This window comes from Vipera ursinii (genome assembly GCF_947247035.1).
Source record: "Vipera ursinii genome assembly, chromosome: 4".
NCBI classification, from domain to species: domain Eukaryota; kingdom Metazoa; phylum Chordata; class Lepidosauria; order Squamata; family Viperidae; genus Vipera; species Vipera ursinii.
The window spans coordinates 107,498,243-107,525,595 of record NC_139514.1 but is presented as its reverse complement, the minus strand read 5'-3'; the positions used below and the strand labels follow the sequence as shown (position 1 = coordinate 107,525,595).

The 27,353-nt window shown below is 46.1% G+C and overlaps 2 protein-coding genes across 3 annotated transcripts; both read left to right on the top strand.

Annotated features, from left to right (window-relative positions):
- The first annotated feature begins 1,442 nt into the window (after positions 1-1,442).
- Positions 1,443-11,171, top strand: ACOD1 (aconitate decarboxylase 1). 2 transcript variants are annotated; one of them, XM_083362828.1, is made up of 5 exons: positions 1,443-1,471; positions 3,888-4,049; positions 5,537-5,626; positions 8,105-8,310; positions 9,867-11,171. In XM_083362828.1, exons 1-5 carry the CDS (start codon positions 1,460-1,462, stop codon positions 10,822-10,824), a joined length of 1,428 nt encoding a protein of 475 aa, XP_083218954.1. In that variant the 5' UTR covers positions 1,443-1,459; the 3' UTR covers positions 10,825-11,171. The 2 variants fall into 2 exon arrangements, with proteins under 2 accessions (XP_083218954.1, XP_083218955.1); XM_083362829.1 differs by lacking the exons at positions 1,443-1,471; positions 3,888-4,049 and adding an exon at positions 4,433-4,549.
- A 5,218-nt stretch (positions 11,172-16,389) lies between these two features.
- Positions 16,390-24,032, top strand: CLN5 (CLN5 intracellular trafficking protein). Its single transcript, XM_083361763.1, has 4 exons — positions 16,390-16,517; positions 16,646-16,811; positions 18,748-18,973; positions 21,913-24,032. Exons 1-4 carry the CDS (start codon positions 16,399-16,401, stop codon positions 22,422-22,424), a joined length of 1,023 nt encoding a protein of 340 aa, XP_083217889.1. The 5' UTR covers positions 16,390-16,398; the 3' UTR covers positions 22,425-24,032.
- Positions 24,033-27,353: the final 3,321 nt, after the last annotated feature.

Here is a 27,353-nt window from a genome sequence, read left to right as displayed (position 1 = left end):
CGTCTTCAAAGAAAAACAAGAAGACTCCAGTTGTCTCTTGAAAAAGCACCTTTGGGACATTTGTGAAACTGTCTTTCATACATTGGGCTCCCTGCTCAAATCACAGACCTGGCAGGAACAAAAGGGACACTTTTATCAAGGTTGAAAACAAATGTGCAGAAGGCCCAATGAGATGTCTTAGGTTGGGTTGCATCATTTTGGACAATGTGTGGATGGACCAAGAGATGTTCTTTCTGCCACCTACTAATGTCAGGCAGTAGAGACACAGTGGCTCAGTGGGTTAGGATGCTGAGCTTGTCGATCAGAAGGTCGGCAGTTTGACGGGTTGAATCCCGAGTGTCGCGTAACAGAATGAGCGCCTGTTACTCGTCCCAGCTTCTGCCAACCTAGCAGTTCGAAAGCACGTAAAAATGAAAGTAGAAAAATAGGGACCACTCCGGTGGGAAGGTAACAGCGTTCCATGCGCCTTTGGCATCTAGTCATGCCGGCCACATGACCACGGAGACATCCTCGGACAAATGCTGGCTCTTCAGCTTTGAAATGGAGATGAGCACTGGCCCCTAGAGTCAGAAACGACTAGCACACATGTGCGTGGGAACCTTTACCTTTACCTTTACTAATGTCAGGCAGATAGACATCTACAAGCAAATGAGCCTACGACAGTTCATTAGTGACCATTTGAAGTTACAACAGCACTAAAATAGTGACTGATGACCGTTTTTCACACTTATGACCATTGCAGCAACCCCAGGGGTAATGTGATCAAAATTCAGATGTTCTTGGCCACTGACTCATAGTTATGACAGTCATGTGATCCCCCTTTTGCGACCTTCTGACATGCAAATTGAATGGGGGAAACCTGTTCTTCACTTAACAACTTTGTTACCAGCTCAACAACCTCAGGGATTCACTTTACAGCTGTGGCAAGAAAGATGGTTAAATGGGGCAAAATTCACTTCACTGTCTCACTTAGCAACAGAAACGCGGGGCTCAAGAAGTACTTGTAGTAGCAGTGTTTCTGCCACCTACCAATGTCAGGCTGACAGATAAATAGTAGCTGTGTTTCTTCTATGGTGGGAATCCCCATAAGCATCCGTTGTGTCCTTGGCCAGGAAGCCCCATTGATGAAAGAGGTTTAGGGCCTTGTCTCCAGATGTGTCCTTTCACAACACGCCAATGCCTGGGGATATCTGGGGTCTACCACTGCGTCACTCATAAGACTTCCTCATCAGACCAAAGCCTTTGGCTCAACTCAGCACATGACTTGCTGTCAATCCAGAGGCTGTTGCAATCTGGGGCAGCAGCTACCAACCAGGCATGTAGAGCAGGGGAAACTTGGAGATGTTGAAAGGCCATGGAAACTAACCACCCATCACTCCCCCTTGAACATGTATAAAAGGAAGAGACTTAGCCTCTCCAGCCTGGGCTTTGCAGGCGCAGGACATCTCTCCGTGGCATCATGTGGGCCAAGGTATGTTCTTCCATGTCTTGCTCCCAGGAGGAGGCATGGATGCTCCAGCTGAAGCCAAGGAGATGTCTCCTTGCTGCTTTCTGAGCTTGCTTGTTTTCTTGCAGATGTTTCATTACCCTAACTAGGTAACATCATTGGGGCTAGTAAGGAATGTTTTTTTGCTGTCAAGTTATATTCTGGGGTCTTGCATGTCTGTGTTGGGTGGGGGCAATCTTAGGGATCCTTTGGTTGGGCTGTTTGCTAAGGGCTCTGTGGCAGTTTCTTAATTGGAGCATTGTTGGTCTGAAGTTGACCTTGGAGTTAATCTATGCTGATCTGAGTGCTGATCACTGATGGAGAAGTGCAGGAGTCTTTTTCTCTTTTGGACTAGGCCAGGGGTAGGCCACCTTGCCTCTTTTATGACTCGTGGACTTCAGCTCCCAGAATTCCTGAGCCAGCACAACTCAGCATGGAAACCTCTCCCTCTCCCCTCAGCGTGGCTGTCTCAGGAATTCTGGGAGTTGAAGTCCACGAGTCCTAAAAGAGCCAAGGTTGCCTACCCTTGGGCTAGGCAGAGGGCTTAGGAGGGAAGGATGTGTGGCTTTGTCTATTGAAGGTTACAGACCTAATCCCTGTTGGCCTCCCAGGAGAGCCAGGTAACCGAGGTGGGCGAAATTGTCCTTGAGGCCCGAGAGACCCATCAGAGATCAGCACAGACTGGTTGAGCTGAGCAGAATGGGAAGCAACTTCCTCTGCTCCTCCTGTAGGGCCAAGGTTAACATTATGGGATTCCCACTGGGGAGAGAGTTGTTGGCGTGGGGTGGCCGTGTTGGTGTGGCCCAGGTACCAGCCCTTCGCAGCTAGAGAGAGGCCAGAGAGAGGCAAAGACCATCCCCTCAGCCTGGAAAAACCGGGCAGGAGCTGAATGTGGGTCATAATTTGGCAGGCCCCATTTCCTTCCTTCAGTCCACTTCTCTATGTTGTCAATAGAACAGGGGGCTGTGGAAATGAGGTCATTTTCTGATATAACAAGTGTTTCTGGGGGAAGGGCGGGGTGACATTTCTGTTGCTAAGCGAGACAGTTGTTAAGTGGGTTTTGCCCCATTTTATGACCTTTCTTGCCACAGTTGCTGTAAGTGAATCACTGCAGCTATTAAGCTGTTGACACAGTTGTTCAGTGAATCGGCTTCCCCAGTGACTTTGCCAGTGTTGAAGGAAAAGTCTTCATCATGGTTCAGTCCAAGCCGGGAATAAACAACATGGCGACTGCTTTAAAAAGAAGGTTGCAGTTTATTGAAGAGGAGAGCCAGACAGGAAGATGGCTCTAGAAGAAAAGAGAACAAGCACATGTAGGGAGTGGGTTTTTATACCCTCTGGAGCCTTTTGTTTGGAGTTGTTCCTGTGGCATGCACTTTGATCTGAGTCTGAGTGTGCCTTTTTGGCATCTGTGGTTTAATCCTATGATGTCCTATCTTAGAGTGTGTGGTATGTAGATTTTAGGTGTCTTTGTCTTCTTAATCTTCTAGTTTCAACCTTCCTGAATGGCTTACATCTGCATATCTACAGAGCTGGTTTCTGCTTGGGGGAGGGAGACTTGGGGCTGTAAAGAAAAACTGGACATGCTTACGGGCATTGCTGTTTAATTACTTTTTAATTTTTGTATCTTGTTTTTTATTATGTATTGCCCTGTTCACCGCCCTGAGTCCTTCGGGAGAAGGGCGGTATACAAATTAAATTATTAAATTAAATATTTCCTTCTCTGGGTTGGGGCTGGCTTCCCACACCAGTCAGAAGGTCGCAAAAGTGGATCACATGACCCTGGGACACTGTAAACATCATAAATGTGAGTTAGTTTCTTAGTGTCAGAATTTTGATCACGTGACCATGGAGATGCTGCAATGGTCATTAAGTGTGAAAAACTGCCATAAGTCACTTTTTTCGGTGCCATTGTAACTTTGAGTGGTCACTAAGTGAACTGTTGTAGGTCAAGGATTACCTGTAGTTTGCTTCTGTGAAGATAAATTCAAGTCGGTTAGGATCTGGAGAAAATGGCAGGGGAGGGGACACGTGGCTATCAGAGTTTGAGGGGAAATGTGGCTATCACAGTTTGATGGGAAACGTGGCTATCACGGTTTGAGGGGAAATGTGGCTATCACGGCTTGAGGGGAAATGTGGCTATCACGGCTTGAGGGGAAATGTGGCTATCACGGTTTGAGGGGAAACGTGGCTATCACGGCTTGAGGGGAAATGTGGCTATCACGGCTTGAGGGGAAACGTGGCTATCATGGTTTGAGGGGAAACGTGGCTATCACGGCTTGAGGGGAAATGTGGCTATCACGGCTTGAGGGGAAATGTGGCTATCACAGTTTGAGGGAAAATGTGGCTATCACAGTTTAAAGGGAAACATGGCTATCACAGTTTCGTTTCTCTTTGCCAGAATATTACGGGGAACTTTGCTAATGTGATCCACGGGTTGACTCCAAGCCACCTGACCGAACGAGTCATTCAGAGGAGCAAACGGATGATTCTGGATACTTTGGGGGTCGGGCTGGTGGGCACCAGAACTGACGTCTTCCAGAAGCTCATCCAGTACAGCAAGGTAAGACAATCTCTTGTCTAATTCTCGGGGAGGAAAGCTCACCTTTTAGGCTAGGCAGTTATTTGGATGATCTTTAAAGGCAGGGATGGGGAACTATGACCCTTTTAGGGCCTGTGGACTTCAACTCCCAGAACTCTTGAGCCAGCATGGCTGTCTCAGGAATTCTGGGAGTTGAAGTCCACAAGTCATCAAGGGGCCATGGTTCCCACCTCTCTTTTAAGGTAACAGCCCTGTATTTTGTCACAGGTTGTCCTTATTGCTATTTCTTTCCACTATGGAGATTAGCACAAGGTGCCCTTTTCCTAAAGCACTCTCCCCTCCGTTCATTGAAGGGGTTAAATCAGTTCTCTATCTGAGGATTCCTCTTCCTGGCTTGGCAAGCATGGGACAGATGAGGTAGTGTTCCAGCCTGTTCCCCCAAATGATAGCAACCATGGAGTCCACTATCAAACTGCTGCCTTTGGCCAGCATCTACTTGCCCATGACGGGGATCCATGTAGGTGAGTTCTGCCTAAGAGGGAGTAGGTCCTCCTGCTGTTGCCCAGTCTGTAGTAGATGACCAAGCTACTACGGGGTCAATTACATCATCAGTTTGTAATCACTACACCACTGTAAGGGACCTAAGAGCCTTGGTGGAGCAGTGGGCTAATGCCTCCTTAAGTAACACCAGCTGCCTACAATTAGTGCAGGTTCGAGTCCCACCAGGCTCAAGGTTGACTCAGACTTCCATCCTTCCGAGGTAGGTAAAATGAGGACCCAGATTGTTGGGGGCAATTAAGCTGACTTTGTAATAATGCCGCTTGGGGTGTGTGTGTGTGAAAGCCCTAACAAGCAGGCATATACATAGAATGAAGGCTACTGCTAAGCTTGTAAGCCGCCCTGAGTCTTCAGAGAAGGGCGGGATATAAATGGAATTTTAAAAAAATAAAAAAAACCTTGAAATTCATTGACTCTTATCTGGTGCTAATTCACTATGACTGTTAGTAGTTCAGATTCTTATGTACAGATTTCATGGAATAAACTTGGAATACTTTTGAATTTTATCCTGGTTTATTTGTCTTGCACCTGACAGATGCACCATTGAATTTTGGAGCACCTGCTCATTGCTTGTGCACCCACTTGTGCACCCACTTGCCTTGACCGTTAGTAGATCAGGTTCTTGTTTATAGGGTTGCTTGGAATAAACCTGTAGTACTTTTTTGAACTCTGTCCTGGTTTACTGACTTCTTGGACCTGGCAGACACCTTGTTGAATTTTGGAGCACCTGCTCATTGCTTGTGCACCCATTTGCCTTGACCATTAGTAGATCAGATTCCTATGTATAGATAGCACGAGATACAATTTGTAGCACTTTTGAACTCTATCCTGGTTCCTGATTTCTTGCGCTTGATGCTCTTGGTGGAATGAGCGAAGAAGAGAATAAAGAGAGGAAGCTGTTTGGTTTCACATGCAAAAGTTCCTTCTAAGCAGGCCTGGTGTTCTTTCAGATCTACAGCTCGGATTCATCCAGTTCTGTCTGGGGATGCTCAACGTTCAAGCTGCCTCCGCTCTATGCAGCATTGGTGAACGGCGTGGCGGTAAGCAGCTCTGGTACTCCCTACCACCCTCTGATTCCACCTGGTTTTTGTTGGGAGAAAGTTGCTGGGGACCATATAACCACCACTCAATCTGTTTGCTCTGAGTGGGTGTGTGCTGGGATCTGAGGAGTTCAGCTTGGCTTGTTTCTTTCTTTCTTTATTTATTAAAATATTTATTAATACAAAAATACAAAAGAAAATAGTAAGGGAGGGAAAAGGGAAGGGGAAAGTGGGGGGCAAAGTGGGGGTGGGAGAAAGAAAAGGCATTGACTTCTGACTCCCTTTGGTGCAGCAGAATAAGATAATAACGTCAAACCTCAGCTTTTTGCTTTTAGTAGAAGTAGAAGTAGAATTCTTTAGAAGTAGAATTCTTTACTGGCCAAGTGTGATTGTATACACAAGGAATTTGTCTCCGGTGCATAAGCTCACAGTGTACCTACAAGCAACAAGTGGATAAATCATGATGATAATCATAAAATACATTCATCATAAATTATTAGAGACAACACTCAGTGATAGTCATAGGATACTAAACAAGCAATCAACGTAAATCATAGTAGGATATTAAATAAAACAATCAATATAAATCATAAGATACAAGCAACATAGTTATAGTCATAAGAAGATAAGGAAATAGGTAATAGGAAAGATGAGAAGGATAATAGTAATACAGCCCTACTAGGTAGTTTGACAGTGTTGTGGGAATTAGTTGTTTATCAGAGTGGGGAAAAAAATTGTTGTTGTGTCTAGTTGTTTTGGCGTGCAATGCCCTATAGCAGTGATGGTGAGCCTTTTAGAGATCAAATACCCAAACTGCAACCCAAAACCCACTTATGTATCGTCGGGTGCCGGGCGGGCGTGCCCCACTGGATAGATGTGGCTGCAGTGGTCATGGCAGACTGGGTGGACATGGTCATGGTGGGCATAGCCGTCTCAATGTTGCTCATGGGAGGGTGCCTGTGGGGGCCAGGCAGGGTTGGGAGAGATCCAGGCGGTCTCTAGCAGGTGGGACGGTGGGCAGGATGCTCATCCTGTGGGGTGAAGCGAGGCGAGGCAGGGGACAGGGCAGGGGTGCCGTTGCTGCAAGGAAAGGAAAGGCAGGGGCCGGGGCGGCTGCTGCCTGACACCATCGCCCCCCGCACACAGCAAGTGCATGGGGGCCAACTGTGTCCATCAGCACCGACAGCCTGCCAGTCCCTCAGTTTCGGTGCGACGTGGCTGTTTGCACCCAATGCAGCTGCCATGACGCCATGGAACAAGCCAGGCGGAGGTAAGGAACCAGTATACCAGTTGCTTACTGCCCCCCGGCTTGTTCTGCAGCCTCATGGCAACAGCACTGGGCAGGAGGCGGCAAACAGCCAGTTTTGGCGCAACATGGCTGTTTGCCTCCATCCGCGGCCATTTGCCATCTTGCGCGTTGCACCCAATGCCACTGCCATGAGGCCGTAGAACAAGCCCAGCTTATTCCACGGCCTCATGGCAGCAGCATTGGGCAGGACATGGCAAACGGCCAGTTTCAGTGTGATGTGGCTGTTTGCCTCCATTGTTGTTGTTAGTTGCGAAGTCATGTTCAACCCATCGCAACCCCATGGACAACATTCCTCCAGGCCTTCCTGTCCTCTACCATCTTCTGCAGGCCATTTAAGCTCACGCCTACTGCTTCAGTGACTCCATCCAGCCACCTCATTCTCTGTCGTCCCCTTCCTCTATTGCCCTCAACCTTTCCCAGCATTAGGCTCTTCTCCAGTGAGTCCTTCCTTCTCATTAAGTGGCCAAAGTATTTGAGTTTCAACTTCAGGATCTGGCCTTCTAAAGAGCAGTCAGGGTTGATCTCCTCTAGGACTGACCAGTTTGATCGCCTTGCAGTCCAAGGGACTCGTAGGAGTCTTCTCTAGCACCATAGTTCAAAGGCCTCAATTCTTTGGCACTCAGCCTTGCCTCTAGCTGCGGCCATTTGTTAGGATCCAGTGGTGAAATTCAAATATGTGAACAACCAGTTCTCTGTGTGGATGCAGCTTCTGGAAGTCCATTCTGAGCCTGGGCAACAAAAAAATAGCTACAGGTTCTGCCAAACTGGTGTGAACTGGCTGAATCGCACCACTGTTAGAATCCCAGAGTCAGGACATGGTTGGGGGGGGGGGGTGGTGAGGTGGCCCTTGACTTGCTCTTCCCACCATCTTGCCCATCATGTTTTCCTTTTGGGATATCTCTTAGGCAGAGAAAAGAGGATACGAGAACCGTATCTCACCACCTGCTGGGTTTAATTAAGTTTCCCTTCCCTGAAAATTCCTGCTCTCTGTTGGTGTTTTGCTTCACCACCACTAATAAATGGCCTTGAGGAGAAGCATCGGCCATCTTGATTTTGGCACGAGGAAGACCATCCCAAAGAGCGCTGAAAACAGAGAAGGTGAAGCCTCTGCCTCAATTTCAATTTCCCTGACTCAAAATTTCTCTCTCTGCCCTCCCCGCTTCCCACAGATACACTCCATGGATTTTGATGATACGTGGCATCCAACCACTCATCCTTCAGGGCCAGTGCTGTCAGCCCTCATGGCCATTGCCGAAGGTGTGGCTGAAAAACAAAGGATCTCTGGCTGCGACCTGCTCTTGGCTTTCAACGTTGGGATTGAAGTGCAAGGCAGACTGATGAGCTTCTCCAAGGAGGCCAGCAATCTTCCTAAAAGGTCTGTCTGTCTGTTTGTTTTTAAACTTGCTTTGAAATAGGTCCCAGAGGGATTCTCCTGAGTTGGCCTTACTGGTCACCCATGACCCTACCTAGCATCATCTGAGTATTCCTATCTAAAGGCGAGTGGGCTTCTTTGTTAGATAGCCATTACTTGATCATCAGATCCTGAATGGACTTTCCCATGTGGCAGATCAGATCATTTATGGGCACCCCTTGCCTGGACACAAGCTATTGTTCTCTCGGCACTTATGCCAGCCATCGACTTGCAACAGTTTGTTTGGGGGCCATTCAGCGTTACAACAGCACTGAAAAAAGTGACCTATGACCAAACCTTCCAGGCCAATGGATGCACCAAGAATGTTGAGGAGGGGACTCCTGTAGGCCCCCCTGTAGAAGGGGAGACCTTGTCCCACTCATCTTTCAGCTTCAGTGATGCATCCTGAGCCCCCCAAAAAGAGGGCAGGGAGGAACCTCACATAGTCAGGAACCAGCACATATCCCGAAGGAGGTTCCTGTGGCTACCTTTGATCTCAGTCCAAACAGGGTTTCATTTGGCAAGCGATGAATACGACGTCATACAGGGTAACAGCACAGTTTGCCTCTGTGGAGTCCTGGATAGTACTCCAATTTTGCTTGCAGACATTTCGGTACCCAATTAGGCAAGTGAGTGGGTGAAGGTGGGATTTGCTGACTCTTTATATTTATAGGGCTCCTTGACTTACAACCAAAATTGAGCCCCAAATTTCTGCTGCTAAGTGATACAGGTGTTAGGTCAGTTTTGCCCCATTTTACCGCCATTCTTGCCACAGTGGCTAACTGAATCACTGCAGTGGTTAAGTCACTAACAAGGTTGTTAAGAGAATGTAGCAAAATTCACTTAACAGCTGTCTCACCTAGCAATGGAAATTTGGAGCTCAGTTGTGATCATAAGTTGTGGACTACCTGCAACTGTGTACATGAAGACAACAGCCGTATGTAAATAACATGGAAGCCTTAATCCTTAAGCCTTTTCAACTTCTGATGGAGAACTGTCAAAGTAATGATTTAGAAGCTAACCAGCTTGTATAATGTGAGATGTATGATGTAATGATGGGGATGACTCAGCAGGGTCTATGTCCCTTTAAGAGCCTTTGTATAAAAGGGAAGGCTCTGCTGCTGTGTTTTCTCTCTTCTGTTTCCTGCTGCAATTGTGGTTTGTTGGATCCTGCTGTATCAACACTTGCATGTATATTGTTCCTGGTGTATAATATAGTAGCTAGTGTAAAGTAAACCACCATTTAATACAAGCCACTGTTTATTGTATTTACTCCTGGGTTATCTCACACAATAAGACTGTGCATGGTCTGACAAGAACTGTCCCCCAGATCTATGTGAGTTCTCCTTTTCCAATAGCATAAGACAAGAGATGAGCTTTTGCCAACTTTGTGGGGATCCCTCTCCACCTGAGGGCACCAGAAATGGGTTGCTTGCCTTGTTGTGCCTTCTAAGCAGACATCTGTCCTAACAGCCCTTGTTCCTTCTGCTGCTCACAGCTGCCATTTGGACTCTTTCCAGGTTCCACCCACCCTCCATTCTTGGCACCATGGGAAGTGCTGCAGCCACCGCAAAGCTCCTGGGCCTCGACCAATCCAAGTGCAAGGAAGCCCTGGCTGTAGCTGCCTCGTATGCCGGTGCCCCACTGGCCAATGCAGCCACACAGACCAAACCACTTCACATGGGCAATGCCAGTCGGCACGGTGCAGAAGCGGCTTTCTTGGCCTCTCTGGGCCTGCAAGCCAGCAAACTGATTTTGGACCTCGAGTCAGGCTTTGGGGCGTTTTACGCAGATTACTTGCCCCAGACACTGCCGAGCCTACAGTCGTACTCTTGGTTGTTGGACCAACAAGACGTGGCCTTCAAGAGCTTCCCAGCACATCTGGGGACACATTGGATGGCCGAAGCTGCCCTGGCAGTAAGGAAGCACCTTGCCCGGAGTGGGGGGCCCCTGCCCACTAGTCGCATCAAGGCCATTGTGCTCGACGTCCCCAATATTAGATACATTGATCGGCCATTTCCTTCTTCTGAACATGAAGCCAGGCACTCTTTTCAGTTTGTCGCCTGTGCAGCACTGCTAGATGGCTTCATCTCGGCCAAATCCTTCACGCCACAGAGCCTGTCCAGGCCAGAGTTGAATGGCCTCCTCCGAAAGACCAGTATGGAGCATTCTCCGGACAATCTCCCCAGCTTCAACAGCCTTTACTGTGGGGTCAAAGTTGTCCTCCAGGATGGAAACACGTGGGAAGAGCATTGTGAAACCTTCTACGGGCACTGGAGGAAGCCTTTGAGCCACAGGGATTTGGTGAAGAAGTTCCACCGCAATGCCATTGCTGCAGTCTCCCCAGAAGTGGCCGAAAGCCTGGTAGAAATGGTTGATAAGCTGGAAACCCTGGAAGACTGCGGGGCCTTATTCTCACTTCTTCGTGGGGCTGAGCTGACCAAAGATTTGCGGCGACACAAGAGGGAGAATTTGTGAGGCCTACCTGGCCCCGAAGGACCTTCCTGGCCTGGGCTTAATGGTCAGCCACAATCTAGCATTATCTGAGCTTCATTAATTCCTGTCTAATCTTATGCACTTATTTGTTAAACGGTGGTTACTTGAGGACCAGATTCTGGATGGGCTTTCCCCTGTGGGAGATTTGGATAATTTATTGCTCATGCTAATTGGCTACAATCAGATGAAGGAAGCCTACTAGATATCAACTTCAGAAAGTTGTGCTTCCTTTTTCTGGTTATTTAGCTATAACTTTTCATAGAATACAGTAGAGATAATTCAACAAACGATGTTGCCTTACATTCTTGATTAAATTATCTTTCCATTGATATATAATTTTATGGTACTACTACTCCAAAAAAAAGTGGCATTATTAGCCATCAAACCTCCAAAAAAAAAATTCCCAAAAGGTTTCCACAATTTTGGCCACTACTGTACTGTTCTCCTTGCACTAATGAAATGGCCTGGTAGTCCTCAATATACAACAGTTTGTTTAGTGGCCATTCGAAGTTACGAAGGCCCTGGGGAAAAAATGAATTATGACCATTTTTCACACTTTTGACTGTTGGAGAACCCTTATGGCCATATGATCAAAATTCAGATGCTTGGCAACTGACTCATATTTATGACGGTTGCAGTGTCCCGGAATCGTGGGTTCCCCTTTTGTGACCTTCTGACAAGCATAATCAATAGGGAAGCCATGTTACTAACTTAACACCTGCGGTGATTCACTTAACAGCCGTGGAAAGAAAGGTTGTAAAATGGGGGGAAACTCAATAACTGTCTCGCTTAGCCACAAAAATGTTGGCTCAATTGTGGTCGTGTCAAGGTACCCTTGTTATTGGCACCCCTCGCCTGGACACGAATTATTCTTCTCTTTGCACTTATGCCATGTATGGTCCAAGATACGGGTAGGCAACCTTGGCTCTTTTATGACTCATGGACTTCAACTCCCAGAATTCCTGAGCCAGCCATGGTGAGGGGAAAGGGAGAGGTTTCCATGCTGAGCCATGCTGGCTCAGGAATTCTGGGAGTTGAAGTCCACGAGTCATAAAAGAGCCAAGGTTGCCTACCCCTGGTCTAAGAAGTCAGCCTGTGTGTGTAAGAGTGGCGGCTTTTCTTATAAATATTCTGTCACAAGAAGCACTTTCATCTGGGTCGTTCTCATTTATTCCTGAGCTCTTTCTATGGCATCAGGTTAGAAAGTAACGGACCCCGAGTTCAAGTCCTGCCTTAGGCATGAAAGTCAGCTGGGCGACCTTGGGCCACTCACTCTCTCGCAGTCGAACCCACTGACAGGGTTGCTTTTAGGGGGAACATAAGAGGAGGAAGGTGTCACGTTTCTGACGTATGGGCTTTTCAAGTGACTCTGAAGCTTTGTTTACCTTAAAAGTCCTTTATTTAGCCTAATACACCGGCAAATGCTTGCTCGAAGGAAGCTGGAATCTGAAATCTCCGCCCCCTTGTGCAATATATTAAACACAATTCTCCACCTTTCTAATTTTGTCATTAATCATATTCTCCAATTAATTTAAAGAATCGGTTTCCCTTCCGTTAGGAAACCCACCAAGTTCTTATCTTCTTTAATGTCAGATGGCCTTGAGGTACAATCCTCCTCTTCCCCCCCTCCCAGCCTTAACCCTATCTCTTAAAGCAATACACAAGTTTAACATATGAAATAGCTGCTTCTTCATCTTTTGTCAAGCAAGAACATTTGAGGTTAGCAGCGTTGACAGAAGGTGTACCGATTCATCCACCACCTTGACTTTATTGCATAATTGATAAAGGCGGGATATATATGAATGAATAAATGAATGAATGAATAACATGCTCTAGGACAGTGATGGCGAACCTTTTAGAGACTGAGTGCCCAAACTGCAATCCAAAACCCACATGTATTGTCGGGTGCTGGGTGGGCGTGGCCCATTGGGTGGGCGTGGCTGCGGGGGTAAAAAGCAGACTGGGTGGGACTAAAAAGTTCCATCAGTCAATTCCAACTTTCCGAGATCTTTTTTTCCCCTCAAGAAGTTGAAATTGATTGATTGATTAAACCAGGAAACTCTATAGCCGTGGTGGCGAACCTATGGCACGCGTGCCACAGGCGGCATGCAGAGCCCTCTCTGTGGGCACGTGCGCCGTCGCCCCAGTCCTAGGCCTTCAGCTGGGTTTTATGAAATGTTTTTGCTTTAGGCCTCCGCCGCTGTGTGCAAAAAAAAAAAGAAGGTTCAATCAATCAATTTCAACTTCTCACGGGGAAAAAAAAGTTCTCGCAAAGTTGGAATTGATTGATTGAACTTTTTAGTCCCACCCAATCTGCCATTACCACTGCAGCCACGCCCACCCAATGGGCCACACCCACCCAAAGGGCCATACCCATCTGGCACCCAATGATACATAAGTGGGTTTTGGGTTGCAGTTTGGGCACTTGGTCTCTAAACGTTTCACCATCACTGCTCTATAGCCTTTCACACACATAGTTCTCCAATCTCTCCAGTGTTTGAGGGGCTGTCCCAAAGAAGAGAGGGTCAATTTATTTTCCAAAGCATCAGAGGGAAGGACAAGGGATGGAAACTAATCAAGGAGAGAAGCAACCTGGAATTAAGGAGAAGTTTCCTAAGAGTGAGAACAATTAACCCGTGGAACAGCTTGCCTCCAGAAGTCATGGATGCTCCATCTCTGGAGGCTTTTAAGAAGACTGGACAGCTACTTGCCTGAAATGCAGTGCTTTTTTTGTATGAAAAAGGGTGACGGAACTCAGATCTTGTTAATCTTTACCTTTGGCATGTAGTCAATCACTGTACACACAGCCACACACATCAGTTGTGTAACAAAACATAACGGTCATCGCCTGCAGTAAGCACTCAGTGCGCAACCACATGACCAATCACAAGCCGAGCAGTGCCCCAAGCCGAGTAGCTGGACAAAGTACACACGCACTGGACTCGACACACAAGCAGCCCACATACACCGTGTTAATGATTTTGCCACCGACCTGCTAGCCTCGATAGAGCGATTCAGGTCTACGTGGTCCAAACATCAAATTTTCAAAAGTTACTTTTAAAACTTGGAAAATCTGTCCAAAAAAAAAGTGCCGGAACTCTGTTCCGGTGAGTTCTACGACCAAAAAAAAAAAAAAAAAGCACTGCTGAAAAGGGGTTAGACTAGAAGACCTTCACAGTCCCTTCCAGCTCTATTCTGATCTCTTCTCAAAAGCCTCCAGTGATGGAGTACCTAAATCTCCCAGAGACAAGATGTTCCACTGATTATCCTAACAGTCAGGAAATTTCTCCTTAGTTCTAGACTGCTTCTCTCCTTGATTGGTTTCCATCCATTGCTTCTTGTCCTGCCTTCTGTGCTTTGGAGAAGACCTTGTCTTCCTTAGTGGCAGATCCTTAAATATTGAAACACTGTGATCATGCCCCTCCCCCAGTCCTTCTCTTCACTAAACTAGTCATACCCAATTTCAGCACACGGGAATGGATGGGGAGGAACAGGCTTCAACTGAACCCGGACAAGACTGAATGGCTGTACGTACCGGCAAGCCAGGATACTCAGAACATCCCATCCCTTAACATCGGGGACAAGTTACTACCCCCTGTTGATAGGGCCCGCAACCTGGGCGTCCTCCTTGACTCGCAGCTCTCCCTGGAAGATCACATAGGAGCTGTGACCAAGGGGGCCTTCTCCCGGGTTCGACTAGTTCGCCAATTACGGCCTTATCTGGACCTGGATGCCTTACGTACAGTCACCCATGCTCTTGTGACCTCTCGCCTAGACTACTGTAACGCTCTCTACTTGGGGCTGCCCTTGAGATCCACTCGGAAGCTTCAACTGGTGCAAAGTGCAGCGGCACGGACACTCTTGGGAGCCTCCCGATACTCCCATATCACACCTCTCCTCCGTGCGCTGCACTGGCTCCCAGTTGCCTTCCGTGTGAAGTTCAAGGTGCTAACAATGACATACAAAGCCCTACATGGCATGGGTCCGGACTACCTACGGGAGCACCTTCTGCCAATGTCAGCACCCCACCGTCCTGTGCGCTCCCACAGAGAGGGCCTCCTCAGGGTGCCACCGCTCAAGGAATGTCGGCTGGTGGCCCCCAGGGGGAGGGCATTCTCAGTGGGTGCGCCAGCCCTCTGGAACACCTTACCTACCGAAATCTGGATGGCCCCCGACCTCCGCACCTTCCGGCGCGAATTAAAAACTTACCTGTTCCAGCAGTCCGGCCTGGCCTGATAGCTCTAATTGGGGTCCCAGTTTGTATTTTACTATTGTTTGTTTTCACTATTGTTCATTCTGTATGCCTACCTTATTCTGTACACCGCCTCGAGTCCCTCGGGAGAAGGGCGGTTTATAAAAACAAATAAATAAATAAATAAATAAATATTTTACCCTCCAGCCTCCTAATCATCTCTTGCCTTAGCTGTGTGGATTGAGCGTACCCTAAGACTTAAATACGTTGGAAACTTTTAAGAAATAAGAGATCAGATCCGGTCAGTTGGGACACTCCTGTCATGTCCCCCCCACCTCAGTCCTTCTTTTCATTAAACTAGACCAGGGGTAGGCAACCTCGGCTCTTTTATGACTCGTGGACTTCAACTCCCAGAATTCCTGAGCCAGCATAGCATAGCTGGCTCAGGAATTCTGGGAGTTGAAGTCCACGAGTCATAAAAGAGCCGAGGTTGCCTACCCCTGAACTGTTGTTGTTGTTAGTTGCGAAGTCATGTCCAACCCACTGCAACCCCATGGACAACGTTCCTCCAGGCCTTCCTGTCCTATACCATCTTCTGGAGTCCATCTAGGCTCACGCCTACTGCTTCAGTGACTCCATCCAGCCACCTCATTCTCTGTCGTCCCATTCTTCTCTTGCCCTCAACCTTTCCCAGCATTAGGCTCCTCTCCAGTGAGTCCTTCATTCCCATTAGGTGGCCAAAGGATTTGAGTTTCAACTTCAGGATCTGGCCTTCTAAAGAGCAGTCAGGGTTGATCTCCTCTAGGACTGACCGGTTTGATCGCCTTGCAGTCCAAGGAACTCGCAGGAGTCTTCTCCAGCACCATAGTTCAAAGGCTTCAATTCTTTGGTGCTCACCCCTGAACTAGACATACCCAATTCCTGCCATCGTTCTTAGTATGTTTTAGCCTCCGATCCCTTAATCATCTTTCTCGCTCTTCTCTGCGCTTTTCCTCCCAATTCCCCTGGCTGTTCTTAGCATGTTTTAAACCCCGGGGGTGGGTGGGTGGAATGGTCTTCAAAGTTGGCCCTTTCGTGACTCATGGACTTCAACTCCCAGAATTCCTCAGCCAGCCATGCTAGCCGAAGAATTCTGGGAGTTGTAGTCCACAAGTCATAAAAGGGCCAAGTTTGAAGACACACACACACCCCTTCTTTGGTGTGTGTGTGTCTTCTTTGGTCCCCGCTGGGGCAGCCCGCAAAGAAATCCTCCCCCAGCTGATCTCCAGGCTCACGTGACTCCCGGCTCACGTGACTCCCGGGCCCGGCTCAGCTGACGGCGGGAGCGCGCAAGATCAGAAGCGTTGATCTCTTGCGCGGCCGGGATGGGGCAGCCGAGCGTGCCCGGGTTGCAGCTGCTGCTGCCGCCGTTGCTGCTGCTTCTGCCGCCCGCCAGCATTGCTGAGCCCTGCGAGGGCCAGGGCCGCTGGCCGGTTCCTTACAGGCGAGTCTCGGGGCCCGAAGCAGCGCCGGGCTGGGGTTCGGGAGGCAGCGGGGAAAAAGCCCTTTCGATCCCGGGACTGGCGAAGGGAGCGATTTGCGCCCTCCGTTGACGGTTCTCTCGTCTCGCAGGCGCTTCGATCGCCGTCCCCGGCCGGATCCCTTTTGCCAAGCGCGCTACACCTTCTGCCCGAGCGGCTCTGCCCTTCCGGAGATGCGGGAGACCGACGTCCTGGCCGTCTATCGCTTGCAGGCTCCCGTCTGGGAGTTCAAGTACGGAGGGCTTCTGGGCCACCTGGTAGGACCGGTTGGGTTTTGGAGCCCAGCCGCCCCGCTCTTGCCCCTCCGAGGTCATCCCGGAGTAAAAATCCCGAGGTTGATGAGGTTGGGTGTGTGTGTGGGGGGGGGGGTGGGGTGGGGTGTCCCGCGTTCTCCCCGGAGGCTTTGAGTGTTGCTTTCCGGGCGGGAGAGATTAGGCACTTAGAAGTTTTATTTTTTTAAAAATTTTATTGTAATTCCATTTATATCCCGCCCTTCTCCGAAGACTCAGGGCGGCTTACAAGCTTAGCAGTAGCCTTCATTCTATGTATATGCCTGCTTATTAGGGCTTTCACACACACACACACACACACACCAGCGGCATTATTACAAAGTCAGCTTAATTGCCCCCAACAATCTGGGTCCTCATTTTACCTACCTCGGAAGGATGGAAGGCTGAGTCAACCTTGAGCCTGGTGGGATGCGAACCTGCACTAATTGCAGGCAGCTGGTGTTACTTAAGGAGGCATCAGCCCACTGCTCCACCAAGGCTGCTATTATTATTATTATTATTATTATTATTATTATTATTATTATTATTATTATTATTATTATTATTATTATTATTATTATTATTATTATATCCCACCCTTCTCCAAAGACTCAGGGTGGCTTACAATCTAAAGCACAAATCAATGTGCTTAGCAGTAGCCTTCATTCTATGTATATGCCTGCTGATTAGGGCTTTCACACACACCCCCAGCGGCATTATTACAAAGTCAGCTTAATTGCCCCCAACAATCTGGGTCCTCATTTTACCTACCTCGGAAGGATGGAAGGCTGAGTCAACCTTGAGCCTGGTGGGACTTGAACCTGCACTAATTGCAGGCAGCTGGTGTTACTTAAGGAGGCATTAGCCCACTGCTCCACCAAGGCTCTTTTAAAAGTTCTTTTTTTTCCTCCCAATTACGATTTTGATTCACTTATAATGAGGGCCCCCGACCTTGGCTACTTTAAGACTTGTGGACTTCAACTCCCAGAATTCCCCAGCCAGCCGTGCTGGATGGGGAATTCTGGGAGTTGAAGTCCACCGGTCTGAAAGTTGCCAAGCTTGGGTACAACCCCTGACTTATAAAATACGAAAATACAAAAGCAAGTAATAGGGAACAAAGGTAGGGGAAAGGAAAAAGAGAGAACATTCTATTTTTTTGGGGGGGGGGAACAGCGAATTTCAGCATGGAAACGAAGACGTTATTTATTTACTTAACTTGTATTCCGCCTTTATTAATTTTCGCAAATTTATTTATTATTTATTTATTAATGGGATTTATATCCTGCCCTATCTCCCGAGGGACTCAGGGCGGTTAACAACATCAAAACTTAAAGCTCTCTGTACAGTAAATTAAAAAATAAAATTTGAAATAAATTAAAATAAATTAAAGAATAAAATTAGAATTGTAAATATAATTAAAATCCCTGTCAGTCTAGGTCAGCCAGGTGGAAAAGGGGCAAACATATTCACCACACCTTCCTCCTCCACCTTTCCCTGCAACAACAACCCTATGACGTGGGTTGGGCTGAGAGAGAGGGACTGGATGAAAGTCCTCTAGCCGGCTTTCGTGGCTAGAGGGCTGGATTTGAACTCGGGGTCTCCATTTGAAATCAGGGTCTCTTGCTTAAATAAGCCACAACCTAATGCCAGTTGCGCCCTCAGGTCTTGCATCCTCTCAGGCCAAATGGCTCTCGGAGGGGAGGGGAGCCAAAGATTAGGAAAGATTTGGGGAAATGCAGAATTTTTTCTAAGAAACCAAAATGCTGATTGTGTTGGGAACTTTGCAGCTTTGAAAGCTCCTGATGGAATATTTGCTGCTTTGCTTTTCCCTGCGTTTGGGCGGGGTGGGGTGGGTGGGTGGGTGGGTTGCAATCTTAGCTTACTGGTCTGTCTCTGTAGCCTGTTGTTTGTTTTTCCTTCCCAGAAAATTATGCATGATGCTGTGGGCTTCAGAAGCTCCTTGACTGGGAAGAACTACACAATGGAATGGTACGAGCTTTTCCAGCTTGGGAACTGCACCTTCCCACACCTGCGGCCTGAGGACCCCGCCCCCTTCTGGTGTAACCAAGGGGCGGCCTGTTTCTATGAAGGGATTGATGATGCCCACTGGAAGGAGAATGGCACCCTGGTCCAGGTGGCTACAATTTCAGGTAAATGGGTAACTCACCAAAGATAGATGGAGTGGCTGCCTGCTGCTTGTGTTCTGAAATCTGTCTGTCTGTCTGTCCATCCATCATCTATTATCTTATCTATCCATCCATTATCTATCAACCCATCCATTATCTATCTATCCATCATCTATTATCCATCCTCTATCTATCTATCTATCTATCTATCTATCTATCTATCTATCCATGCATCCATCATTTATCTATCTATCCATCCATCCATTGTCTGTCTGTCTGTCTGTCTATCCATCATCTTTTATCTATCCATCCATTATCTATCAACCCATCCATTATCTATCTATCTATACGTCTATCCATTATCCATCCATCCATCCATCCTCTATTATCCATCTATTATCTATCTATCCATCATTTATCTATCCATCCATTGTCTGTCTGTCCATCCATTATCTTATCTATCCATCCATTATCTATCAAACCATCCATTATCTATCTATCTATCCATCTATTATCCATCAATTATCTATCTATCCATCCATCCATTATCTCTGTCCATTTATCCATCCATCATCTATTATCCATCTATCTATCTATCTATCTATCTATCTATCTATCTATCTATCTATCCATCTATCTATCCATCATTTATTTATCTATCCATTGTCTGTTTGTCTATCTATCCATCCACCCACCCACCTATCTACCTACCTACCTACCTATCCTAGCACCTCTCTGCCAGTGGATGTGGGTGGTATATTAGTAATCCTTGCTTTAGGACCACAACTGAGCTTAAAATTCTTGTTGCTAAGCAAGACACTTGTTAAGTGAGTTTTCTCCTATTTTACGACCTTTCTTGCCGCTTGTTAACTGAATCACTGCAGGTTTTAAGTTAGTAACAGAGTTGTTAAGTGAATCTGGCTTCTTCATTGACTTTGCTGGTCAGAAGGTTGCAAGTTGATCACATGACCCTGGGACACTGCAACCCTCATAAATAAGAGGCAGTTGCGCAGCCTCTGAATTTTGATCACATCACCATGCTACCACGGTTGTGTGAAAAGGGGTCATCAGTGGCTTTTTTTAGTGCCGTTATAACTTTGAACGGTGTAACTTTGAATGGTGACTAAACAAATGGTGGCAAGTCATAAAACATAAAATAATAATATATGATCGCCAAGGACAGAATTGTCATGGATGTTAACACAACCAAGCTCATTATATCCCACCCAGCCCCTTACAGCCTTAGGTGCTAGAAGAGGCTGGAGACTGGATGGAAGCTGTGCTGATGGGTTGGGTGATGGATGGAACCACTGACTCCTTGAGTGCCTATGGAAATATCCCCTGCCTTAAGGAATTGGGGGTGTGGAGATGGATTGTTGTTTTTATTGTTCGCATATTGGGTTTTTATTTCTATAAGGCAGGGGTGTCAAACTCAATTTCATTGAGGGCCACATCAGCATTGCGGTTGCCCTCAGGGGGCCGGGTGGGAGTGGCCTACTGGGTGGGCGTGGCTAGAGTGCATATGGCCTACTGGGTGGGCGTGGCCAGCTCTACATCGTTGGCATCAAGGGTGCCTATGGGGGCCCGGGCAGGAGTGGGACAGATCTGAGGGTCTCTGGCAGAAGGAGGGTCTCTGGGCCAGGGCCAAGGCAGTGGGGGCCGTTCCCTCACTGTTTCCAGGATGGCTTCGTGGGCTGCATGAAACCACTTCGCGGGCCGGATCCGGCCCCCGGGCCTTGTGTTTGACATGTCTGCTATAAGGCATCCAGAATCACTGAGATTGAGTGGGTGGCCCTATAAATTGTCATAAACAAACAAAGAAACAAATAAATAAATTGCTATCAGCAATTTACGTTCTGCTCTTTTCTGGAATCCGAATGAAATAATGAGGCACTGCAGTCCTTGGAGATTCGGCACCATCTTTTATTTAACACAGGTAGTTCTCAGCTTAGGAGCCCAAAATTTCTGTTGTTAAATGTGATGTATGTTAAGTGAGTTTTGTCCCATTTTACGACCTTTCTTGCCACAGATGTTAAGCGAATCACGGCTGTTGATAAGTTCTTAACCCGGTGGTGAAGTGAATCTGGTTTCCCCATTGACTTTGCTTGTCAGGTGGTCACAAAAGGGGACCACAGGACTCCAGGATGCTGATGCAACGGTCATAAGTATGAACCACTTGCCAGGTGTCTGAATTTTGATCACGAGGATGAGGATGCTGCAAAGGTTGTAACTCTGAGAAATGGTCATAAGTCACATTTTTCAGTGCTGTTGTAACTTGGAATGGTCACTAAACAAACTGCTGTAAGTCGAGGACTACCATGAGGTTCTGTACTTTATAAATAAATAAAGATGTGAGGCTGTCCCTGAGGTGAATTACCCAAAAATAAATTACAATGCTGCAAAATAGCAAAAGTGGTAAAACTTTCTCCCACCCCCTAAGTTTGGATTGTTTTGTAAAATGGCCTGGGTCCGGGGTATTTGAGGGAACACCTGCTGCCGGCATCAAACGCCCTTCGCCCAGTGCGCTCCCACAGGGAGGGTCTGCTCTGGGTCCCGCCGGTAAGAGATTGCCGGCGGGTGACACCCAGGGATAGGGCCTTCTCAGTGGGGGCGCTTGCCCTCTGGAACCAGCTGCCGGTGGAGCTGAGGACTGCTCCCGACCTCCGATCATTCCGCCGGGGCCTGAAGACCTGGCTCTTTGAGCTCTCGGGCCCAGGCTGAGGAGACATTCATTTTAATTGGGGTTTTTAATAGTACAGGGTTGATTTAATATTTTTTAAATTGGGTTTTAACTTTTGTATGGTTGATTTTTAACTCCCTGTAAACCGTCCTGAGTCCTCAGGGAAAGGGCGGTATATAAATGCAATAAAATAAAATAAATGAAATAAAATAAATAAAATAGTATCTGCACAGTTGTGCAAGTAAGTTTGTAAAATATAACTGTGTTTTTCCCCCCTTTTTAGGAGCTATATTCAATGAAATGGCAAAATGGGTGGAATACGACAATGAAACTGGCATTTACTATGAGACCTGGATGGTCAAAAGCAGTCCCGAAAAAAATTCCCGTGTCTGGTTTGAGGCGTATGAATGCTCCAAATTTGTACTACGGACCTACCAGAAGCTGGCTGAGCTGGGGACCATTTTCAAGAAGATCCAAACAAATTACACAACCATTACTCTGTTCAGCGGAGAGCCTTTTTGCCTGGGCAATGAGACAACTCTCTTCGGAGCGCAGGGAAACAAATCCTTGGCATTAGCTATTAGGAATTTCTATTTGCCCTTCAAGCCTTACCATTCAGTGAAGGAGTTCTTCCTCAATCTACTGAGGATACTTGAGGAGGTTGTTCTGGATCATCGTTTTTACTTGTTTTATAACCTGGAATACTGGTTTTTGCCCATGAAATATCCTTACATGAAAATAGCGTATGAAGAAATCCCTCTGCCTAACTCCAATGCTACCAGATTTGATGGGTAATTCTTGCCTGTTTTAACCCACTCTTGATCTGCCTCACCAAACTCTGTTTTATGCAGCATAAGGAACAGGCTGGTTTTAACTGGGTCTTTAATTTACCTCTGTTACGGTCCGTTTCAGCGGAATCAGGCTTTGGTGGATGGCAATGCACTTAGGATCACAAGCTAAAGAGGATCAGGGGCTGTGGATGATCAGAATTGTAGTCTAATAGGCTACAATTGTCCCTTTTCCTTGATGAATGTCTTGAATGGCAAATGCTGGGAGTTTATAGAAGGTTGGATGGATCCAAACCAAAGGTGCCTTGAACCTGTTAGCATTAGACAATTTGGCAGAGGAAAAGTAAGCCGGCACTGATGATGTTACCTAGTTTGGTAATGAAACGTCTGCAAGAAAACCCACCAAGCGCAAAGAGCACCAAGGACCCCACAGAAAGTAAGCAAGTAAAACTCTTCAGGGGAAGACTGAAAGATCGATCCTATAACATCTTAAATAAAACTCATGCCTGAATGACAATATGTGGTATTCAGGAATACAGAGAATGGCACACGGGCTTCTAACAGAAGCGTTCCTTACTTGACATTCAGTTGATCAGCAGATCAGTTTCCCTAGATGCGTACCCGGACGGTTGTAAACTTTGGCACGGGGTTGTGTAGCCATACATTTTTGGTATGGATTAACAACTGCATTAAGTGTTCCTCCTCCCACATCCTATCTAACCTGAGATCCAATTCTAGGAAACTCGGGACAGCAGTATGTCTTAGGCCAGGGGTAGGCAACCTTGGCTCTTTTATGACTCGTGGACTTCAACTCCCAGAATTCCTGAGCCAGCACAGCTGGCTCAGGAATTCTGGGAGTTGAAGTCCACGAGTCATAAAAGAGCCAAGGTTGCCTACCCCTGTCTTAGGCGATGATTTGCGAAGAAGCAGTTGAGAGCTATAAAGATTTAATTCCTCCATCGCCAGAATTTTCCTGTCCAGTTCTGACAATCACAAATACAGCCGTGAAAAAACCTGTGTGCCTTAGTTACTTGCCAGATGCCCCCTGGGCATGAGGGCTAAGCTTTGTTAGGTCTTGACTTTTTTCTGATAAGAGCCAGCGGATCTGTGGAACTTCTTTGTTCAAGCTGGACAGGGCACTGAAGTCTTATTTTTGCGGCAAAATGATTGCAAAACAATTTTTCACCCTATCTGTTTGTCTTAAGCATCATTCCATATTTCACGCTATGTGTAAATGTCAATTTATTTTTCATAGCTGTTCCAGAAGATGTTGTGCACAGCTTTTCCTTCACATCAGGTGGAAACTGACAACACCCTCGCTCTATTGCTCAGAACCAGGAACTGTATTTGTTACTGGAAAGTCCTCATTTCGCAACCACAATTGGGCTTCGCAACTTAGTTGTTAAGTGAAGCAGCCGCTAAGTGAAATAACTCTGCTGATGATCTTCAGCTTTCCTTTGCGTGACAGACCCAAGAAGGTTATAAATGTGAGGACCGGTTGTGATTTTTTTTCCATCACCATCACAACTGCAAATGTTCGCTAAGCAGGGACTAATACAGAATGCTAGCTGGCACAGATTAAATTGTTCTTTGATCGTGAAAAATAAATGACTTCAAAATACGTTTGAGTTCCTATCTTTCATACACCGGTGTTTATCATTACAAAAGCCTCTGCTAAATGTGTTCAGGAGTTTAAAAAAATAACTGGAAGTTATTCCCCCCTCCCCCCCACCAGATTCTTGTATAGTTAGAAAGAAGATGCACAAATTTACTTATTAAATTTCTATGCTGCTCATCTCACCGATGCCGCAACTTTGGGCAGCTTTAGGCCAATAATGCCTGGGATTGGCTTTCTGTTCTTGTTTTTGCTAACAATCCCCCTTTTCCCCCCCTCTTAAGCCAGACAAAATGAATTGAAGCAGTTTTACCCATTACGGGATTCCATTTTCATAGCAATAGCACTTGTATCTCGCTTCACAGTGCTTTTACAGCCCTTTCTAAGCAGTTTACAGAGTTGGCATCTTGCGCCCAACAATTTGGGTCTTTATTTTTACCAATTTTGGAAGGATGGAAGCTGAGTCAACCTTGAGCCAGTCAGGATCAAACTCCTGGCTGTGGTTAGAGTTAGCGGGCAATACTCCATTCTAACCACTGCACCACCACGGCTCTTTTTGAGTTCCCTCTTCTAAAGGGTCTTAATTTGTTTTCTTAGCCTGTTTGCATTGGAAAGAAAGCACTTTCCTGTATGATTAAGAAATAAGTGTTTCGGTGACTACCTCTTAAATTTGTAGATTGCCTTTTCCTCAGTTAAGTAAGTATTTTAGCCAGAAAAATCTATCTGTGAGGCAAAAATACCTTAATGACAAAAACTCGAAAGTATCATAACCATGTTTACAAACTGACCCAACTACAAGGTCTTTGCTGGAAATTTTCTCATTCTGCTTTTTGGTACAGCTGAAAAAATAAAAAAACAAAACAAAACAAGAATCAGTAGGAGCAGATGATCAGCTGACTTTCCTTAAAAAGAACAGGTTTAAGCAGAAATCGTCCTACCAATTTGTGAGTTTTCAAATTTGACTCACATCGCTCATCTTGAACCCCATTCCATAATGCTAAATAAACCCTATCCTCTCCTGAACACTGGTTCACAGTAGGAACTTAAATGATGATGATAATGATGATGTGATAACAACTTGACATGGGCATGGCTTAAGATGGGAACCATCAAGAAAGAAACAGAAGGCTTAATACTGGCTGCTCAAGAGCAAGCACTACAAACTAATGCCATGAAAGCGAAGATACAAAAATCCACTGACAATCCAAATTGCCGACTTTGCAATGATAAAGTTGAAACTGTTTCACATCTGTGAGTGCAGCAAAATCACGCAAACTGATTACAAAGCTAAACATGACCGAGTTGCTAAATTAATCCACTGGGCACTGTGTAAAAAATACGACTTGCCTGTGTCCGAAAAGTCATGAGAACATAGGGTGGAAAAAGTTGTTGAGAATGAGAGGGTAAAGATCTTGTGGGACTTTCGAATACAGACAGATCGCCATTTGGAACAAAACACACCAGATATAGCAGTTGTAGAGAACCGAAGCATACAGCTGATTGATATCGCTGTACCAGAAGATGCCAGAGTCGGGGGGGAAAAAACTGAAAAAAATTACAAAATATCGCGATCTGGCCATCGAAATTGTGCGATTATGGATGAAACCTGTAACAGTGATATCCATTGTCATCGGGGCACTGGGAACTATGTCCAAAAACTTTGCAAAACATTTCAAGAAACTGCAGCTTCCTGCAATAACTCCAGGAATGCTACAAAAAACTGCTCTACCCGGAACATCTTACATTTTAAGGAGGTACCTGGTTGATACCTGGGATGCTGGCAGCAACCCATGTCAACCATCAGCGCCAGTCAATTTTAATGTTCAGTTGACTGAAGTTCATGTCTAATGAATAATAATAATAATGTTGGAAGGGACCTTGGAGGTCATCTAGTCCAACCCCTGCTCAGGCAGGAAACCCTATACAATTTCAGACAAATGGCTGTCCAATCTCTTCTTAAAAACTTTCAGTGTTGGAGTATTTACAACTTCTGGAGGCAAGTCATTCCATGGATTAATTGTTCTGTCAGGAAATTTCTCCTTAGTTCTAGGTTGCTTCTCCCCTTGATTAGTTGCTTCTTGTCCTGCCTTCAGGTGCTTTCTTTGTGGCAACCCCTGAGATATTGGAACCTTGCTATCATGTCCCCCCCTCATCCTTCTCTTCTTAGATAGGAAACAAACTTTATAGCTTTCTCCTGTTTACAAAGGTAAGCAGTGGCATTTGCCAATAAACTCTGCATCAATGCAAACAGTGGTGAAAGATATTTACTTCCCAGAAAATCTTTTGGAGCTGATGCAATTCACAGTACAAGCCTTCCCCCAATGGTTTTTTTCATCTTCCTTTGAGCTGTCAAAATGTGCACACACAGACAAGCAAAAAGAAGAATCATGTCAAGTTTGGGAAACGAGTAAACTTATTTTTGTCTTCTTTAAAAACAATCAACCAACTCGAACTAAGTACACTGTCAGTTCACAAAGACATGGAACGCTATATTAAATCTAGCTCCTAAATGGACGTCATTCACATACCCTGACAGAATTGTGCTTACACGTTATGTACTCAGTCATGTTAGAATTAGACATTTGCAATTAAGTGTCTCTACATTTCACAAAACAACAGCGGTTGGTTTTCTAATGATCAGAGGATTAAAATACAAAAATTCATAATTGGGAAAGCTAGTCTTTTTTTTTGCAATATGTAATATAAGTTTGAACTCTAGAATTAATTCTATCTGAATGGCTGAACAGAAACAGGAGCCAAAAGTATTCATTGGCCCCAGAGTATTTCTGGAGAAGCAAGTCATCCTGCTCTCTTTGAACCCTAACCATTTTAACAAATAAATTTTAATACCGAAGGGTGAAACCTGCTAAACCCGTTCGCTCGCTCATCCTGTTGCTTCTCTTTCTATATAGTTCATCATGAAGGTTGACTGCTATGGAATATCTTTTACATGTAGGCCCACAAATGAAGGGTGTGGTGGGAAGGAGCATCTAACTTGTAATTTTTTTTAACAAATAAATACATGTTGGTGAAGAGTTAAAAAGCTGGCCTGTAACATTGTCAGGGTTTTGAAATGGGATTTAAGGGATATGGATGATATTGCACCTGAAAAGCCATTCTTTCTCATTTTTGCAATGCCTTCCAAATTGACCTTAGCTTGACTGGCAGAAGAGACAGAGGTTGAAATCAGCCCATTTTGAATGTGTTCTGCCGTCACATTTTACACTAAAACAGGGCTATTACAGACACTGAGGCCCCAAGCTGATCTCTAGCAACTTCTCATATTTTAGTTTCCATTCAACCTCTGGAAGTTAGGATTTA

Bases quoted from the DNA above. Each gene is read 5' to 3' on its own strand.
- ACOD1 (XM_083362828.1), top strand. The intron at 4,050-5,536 runs GTAAGACAATCT...GTGTTCTTTCAG, and splicing joins AGCTCATCCAGTACAGCAAG to ATCTACAGCTCGGATTCATC. The intron at 5,627-8,104 runs GTAAGCAGCTCT...CGCTTCCCACAG, and splicing joins CATTGGTGAACGGCGTGGCG to ATACACTCCATGGATTTTGA.
- CLN5 (XM_083361763.1), top strand. From the start codon at position 16,399: ATGGGGCAGCCGAGCGTGCCCGGGTTGCAGCTGCTGCTGCCGCCGTTG. The intron at 16,518-16,645 runs GCGAGTCTCGGG...CTCGTCTCGCAG, and splicing joins CGCTGGCCGGTTCCTTACAG to GCGCTTCGATCGCCGTCCCC. The intron at 16,812-18,747 runs GTAGGACCGGTT...TTTCCTTCCCAG, and splicing joins GAGGGCTTCTGGGCCACCTG to AAAATTATGCATGATGCTGT.